The sequence below is a fragment of the Sinocyclocheilus rhinocerous genome, unplaced genomic scaffold (genome assembly GCF_001515625.1).
Source record: "Sinocyclocheilus rhinocerous isolate Xijiao unplaced genomic scaffold, SAMN03320098_v1.1 scaffold1386, whole genome shotgun sequence".
Classification (NCBI taxonomy): domain Eukaryota; kingdom Metazoa; phylum Chordata; class Actinopteri; order Cypriniformes; family Cyprinidae; genus Sinocyclocheilus; species Sinocyclocheilus rhinocerous.
In genome coordinates, this window is record NW_015660628.1 from 1,663,245 (window position 1) to 1,668,296 (window position 5,052).

At 36.7% G+C, this 5,052-nt stretch overlaps 1 protein-coding gene across 1 annotated transcript in view; it reads left to right on the top strand.

The window, feature by feature from the left end:
- The window catches only part of LOC107725360 (chromosome transmission fidelity protein 18 homolog), a 14,911-nt gene that overhangs the window by 9,187 nt on the left and 672 nt on the right, over nt 1-5,052 (top strand). Inside the window, 3 exon segments of the mRNA XM_016534596.1 lie at nt 1,121-1,265; nt 4,246-4,362; nt 4,955-5,018. Coding sequence (XP_016390082.1) covers nt 1,121-1,265; nt 4,246-4,362; nt 4,955-5,018 — 326 coding nt within the window.

Below are 5,052 nucleotides of genomic sequence, written 5' to 3' on the forward strand. Positions count from 1 at the left end.
ATACTTTCTCGTTTGCCGTCAGCATTCAGCAAATACGCATTTACATCATTTAAACAAATCTTTGAATGGCTAATGAAAATTTTATTTCACAAACCTTGCAAACTTAGTCGAATCCAGTTGTGAGATCTTGTGAAGTGTGCATGTGACCTGCATGATCGCGTGTTCTCTGCGTGACTTTCGGTCCGTGCAAATCGAATGCTTTAAACATTAAATTCGTGATTTGAAATTATGCTGCTCTTTATGCATTTGCCCACTGTCATATTCATGTCATTTTCACTGTGCTGTATGTAAAATGAGTGTTGCCTTGGATTTATTTGAAAAATATGATTCCCAATGCACACAAACTTCCCAGAATACTGAGTGCTCTGTTGGTTAGTTTACTTCCTTTTTAATTTTATTTTTTATTAAATATTTATTTATTTGTGAAAAATACTTTATTAAAAATACTTAAGATATTGGCATCGGCATCGGCTGTAAAAATAAAATAAAAAAATAAAATAAAATATCGGTCGACCACTAATGTGAAGTCTTTTTTTGATGTTTTCATGTGAGATGCAATGGCATATCAGCAGCACAGAGATATTGAAGTATCTGGATTTTATCCAACTTTCACTGGCAACCTTTCATTGCTGTCCTGTTCTCTAGAAATGGAAGAACTATTTTATTTTAGTGTGAAAATAGCAATAACAACATAATGTATGGGAACAAACACAAACTTGTGAACTGCTCCATATTTTTTTTGACAGAACATTCTCCAACTGTCCTAGAGAAATGACTTTGTGTACGTGACCAGGAATACCCTGCACAACTAATCCTGCTTTTGGATTTTCATCTGCTTGTGTGTATTGCACATATTGTTTAATTTACTTCTATTCCTGGAAGAGTGTTGCACCTTCTGAGTAAGACGGATTATTTAGCTCACCCGCCTTCCACTCTTTAAACCAGCTCATCTTCATTTATATCCCTCCTCGTTAGATTCTCTTGTTTGGGCTCTCTTTGGAGTCGTGCCCAATAATAAAATTAAATAATAAAATGTTATGTAAAGGTTTGTGCTGTCATTTATATTTAGCTGTTTTCATGGACTTGTTGTACATTAAATGACCTGTGTGTGTTTCCACAGTAATGTAGAAGATGTGGTGCATTTTCCGGGTTTACCTCCCCGGAGACGGTTAACCTATCAGGTGAAGCAGCTGATTGCCAGGGAGACAGAACTGGAGAGGATGAGGAGGGTGGAGAAAGCCCAGCAGAAACGAAACCCACACAAGGTAAAATTCACACACACAGCCTGTGCACAAATATGCACACTTACATAATATATAAATATATTATAAATAATAAATTATATTTGAAAATATAATATATTATACAACAACTTATTTATTAATGTATTTATTGAGTTACTCCTAAAAAGTGAATTAAATCTGTTATATGAGGGGGTTTTTTTCTGAAAGTTTGATGCTTTGCTTGCAAGTATGTTTTTTTTTGTTTATTTTGTATGGTTGTATTTTTGTGTGTCATTAAAATATTTTTTTGTGTTTTTAAAATAATTTAAATGTTAACTAATACCCACTCATAGACACCGCACCATTTGTTTCACAACTCATTTGTAGTGTAAACATGAAATACTTTTACATGCACGTTGATCATTTTCAGTTGGACTGCAACATGATGACTTTGGAAATGTTTACTGTTTTGTTCAACTACTGTTGTACTAGTCTGATTTTTTGTGGAGTTGGACTAACAGACCTATATAATATAATTGTATCTTGACTTCATCTAGTATGGACACTAGACAGCAGTGAAAGACATGTATTTAAATCCTTTATGTATTGTCATGTATACTTACAACTATACAATGTACAGTGCCTATAGAAAGTCTTAATACCCCTTCATTTTTCTCACATTTTGTTATGTTGCATTATTATGCTTAATATTACTGCTTTAAATTACTTAACCACATAAATCTACACCCCACTCACCATAATAACAAAGCAAAATTTATCGGATTTATCACAACTTTGCAAATTTATTGAAGGGGTCATATGATGTTGCTAAAATGAACATTATTTTGTGTATTTGGTGTAATGAAATGTGTTTATGCGGTTTAAGGTTAAAAAAAACACATTATTTTCCACATACTGTACATTATTGTTTCTCCTCTATGCCCCGCCTTTCTGAAACGTGTCGATTTTTACAAAGCTCATCGGTCTGAAAAAAAGCTGTCTCTTCCAAATACTGTCTTTTTACGTGTTGCGTTGCATTGCGCTGCGTAAACATAAAACCATGTCTGCATTTGTGATCGGAGAAAGACGAGTCTTAACTTTTATTAAGAATATCTCTTTGGGTTTGAGACTTTAGTCTTTGCAACTTTAGGGATCTTATCTATTCACGAACAGCTTGTAACACTCCAAAGAGAAAGGAAAACTTGAAATCGCATCATATGACCCCTTTAAAAAGGAAACACTGAAAAAAGTCTTCATACCCTTTGCTTTGACACTTAAAATTTAGATCAGGAGCATTCCAGTTTCACTGGATCGTCTTTGAGATGTTTCTGTAATCCGACTGGAGTTAACCTGTGGCAAATTCAGTTGATTGGACCTGATTTGGGAAGGCACACACACCTGCTATATAAAGTTCAACAGCTGAAATGGATGTCAGAGCAAAAACTAAGCCATGAGGTCAAAGGAATGGCCTGCAGAGCTGAGAGACAGGATTGTGTTGAGACAGATCTGGTGGAGACTACAAAAAATTTCTGCTGTGTTGAAGGTTCACAGGAGCATTTGGCCTCCATAATCCTTAATGGATGAAGTTTGAAACAATCAGGACTCTTCCTAGATCTAGCCTCCTGGCCAAACTGAGCAATAGAAGGAGAAGGGTCTTAAAATACACCTAAATAACTCGGACTATGAAAAAAAAAAAAAGATTCTCTGGTCTGATGAACCTCAATTCCTTATTCACGTCAGAGGGAAACCAAGCACCGCTTATCACCTGCATAATACCATCCCAACGGTGAAGCATGGAGGCGGCAGCATCATGCAGTGGGGGTGTTTTTCAGCGGCAGGGACTGGGGAAGTGATCAGAGAAGACTGTATCTTCATACCCTTTGCTTTGACACTTAAAATTTAGATCAGGAGCATTCCAGTTTCACTGGATCGTCTTTGAGATGTTTCTGTAATCCGACTGGAGTTAACCTGTGGCAAATTCAGTTGATTGGACCTGATTTGGGAAGGCACACACACCTGCTATATAAAGTTCAACAGCTGAAATGGATGTCAGAGCAAAAACTAAGCCATGAGGTCAAAGGAATGGCCTGCAGAGCTGAGAGACAGGATTGTGTTGAGACAGATCTGGTGAAGACTACAAAAAATTTCTGCTGTGTTGAAGGTTCACAGGAGCATTTGGCCTCCATAATCCTTAATGGATGAAGTTTAAAACAATCAGGACTCTTCCTAGATCTAGCCTCCTGGCCAAACTGATCAATCGAAGGAGAAGGGTCTTGGTTAGAGAAATGACCAAGACACTGATAGTCACTCTGGTTGAGCTCCATGATCTTATATGGAGATGGGAGAAACTTACAGAAGGACAAACATCACTGCTGTCCTCGAGTGGCCCAGCCAGAGCTGGGACTTGGAACCAATCGGACATCTTTGGAGAACCCTATAAATGGCTGTCCACCGATGGTCCCCAGCCAACCTGACAGAGCTTGAGATGATCTAAAGAGAAGAATGGCAAAAACAAAAAACAAATGCAGATGTGCAAAGCAGATGTTGCATCATTCCCCAAAAGACATGAGGCTGTAACTGTCAAAGTGCTTCAACTAAGTTTTGAGTTAAGGGTTTGAAGACTTGTGCAATGTCATTTTTTCAGTGTTTCCTTTTTAATAAATTTGCAAAGTTGTGATAAATCCGGTTTTTGCTTTGTCATTATGGTGAGTGGGGTGTAGATTTATGTGGGGAAAAGTAGTTTAAAGCAGTTTAACAATAACGCAACATAAGAAAATGTGAAAAAAATGAACCTATGGCATCAAACATCTCAAACACATCTTCTGATTCATCCCTCACAGCACCGCAGAGGTCAAAGAACCCATCGCTCGTGTCTTCTCTTCCATAAAAGAGTCCACCCTGACTTTGTTCATGATTATTATGAAGACTTTCTATAGGCACTGTGTAATATGCAGAGCTGTAGACAATAGTGTTTCATAAACAGGATTGTGCAGATTGCAAAGTATTTGTTCTGTGTGTTCAGACAGAGGCAGTTAATAAGGTGCCAGAGGGGAAGAAAACAGAAGTGAAGAAACAGACAAGCAGGAACTATCAGCAGAGGCTGGAGAATATTGTTAAACAGACTGTGGTGGAAAGCAGGGTAAAGCATCTATATTAAACCACCTTAAATCCTTTACATCTGTCCTTAAACCTCCCATACTCATAAAAATCCCTTTTTAAAATGTATTTTCCTTAAGTGCAGTCCACCATTGAATGTTACCATAGCAAATTCAATACTGGAATCTGATTCACAACTTCATTCTGGCATTGTGTGAAACTGTTTTATGACTAATCAGTTTTATATTATTGCAGATAATATTTACAAATAATAAAAAAAGAAATACAAATTTGCAAATATTATATGCAATAAAAAACTGATTGCAAATGCGCCAAAAAAAGCAATAATATTTACAAATTGCAGTGCTAGTTATAGATTATTGATTGTAACCTAATTTCAAATGCCAAACCAGAGAATGTTTGTTTTTGCTTTGAAGTATTTAGTAAGTTCTCCCCTTTGTCAATTTTACAGTGATTCTGTGCCACCATGTTATCTGATTATTGTCATACTGGCTCTCTTTGCATATGCTTGATTTATGCTTCATAATAATCCAAGATTAATTGGGTTAATAGTGGATCAGGGTCGAAGTGCTCACACGTGATGACTTGTTTATTTATCCTTTCCATGTTTATAGCCTGAATTGGATTTCTTTGGTCGAGCCATTGTACCCAAGGAGAAACCTGTGGTCACCACTACAGGTGTGTTGTTGTTGTTTGTGTATATATATATATA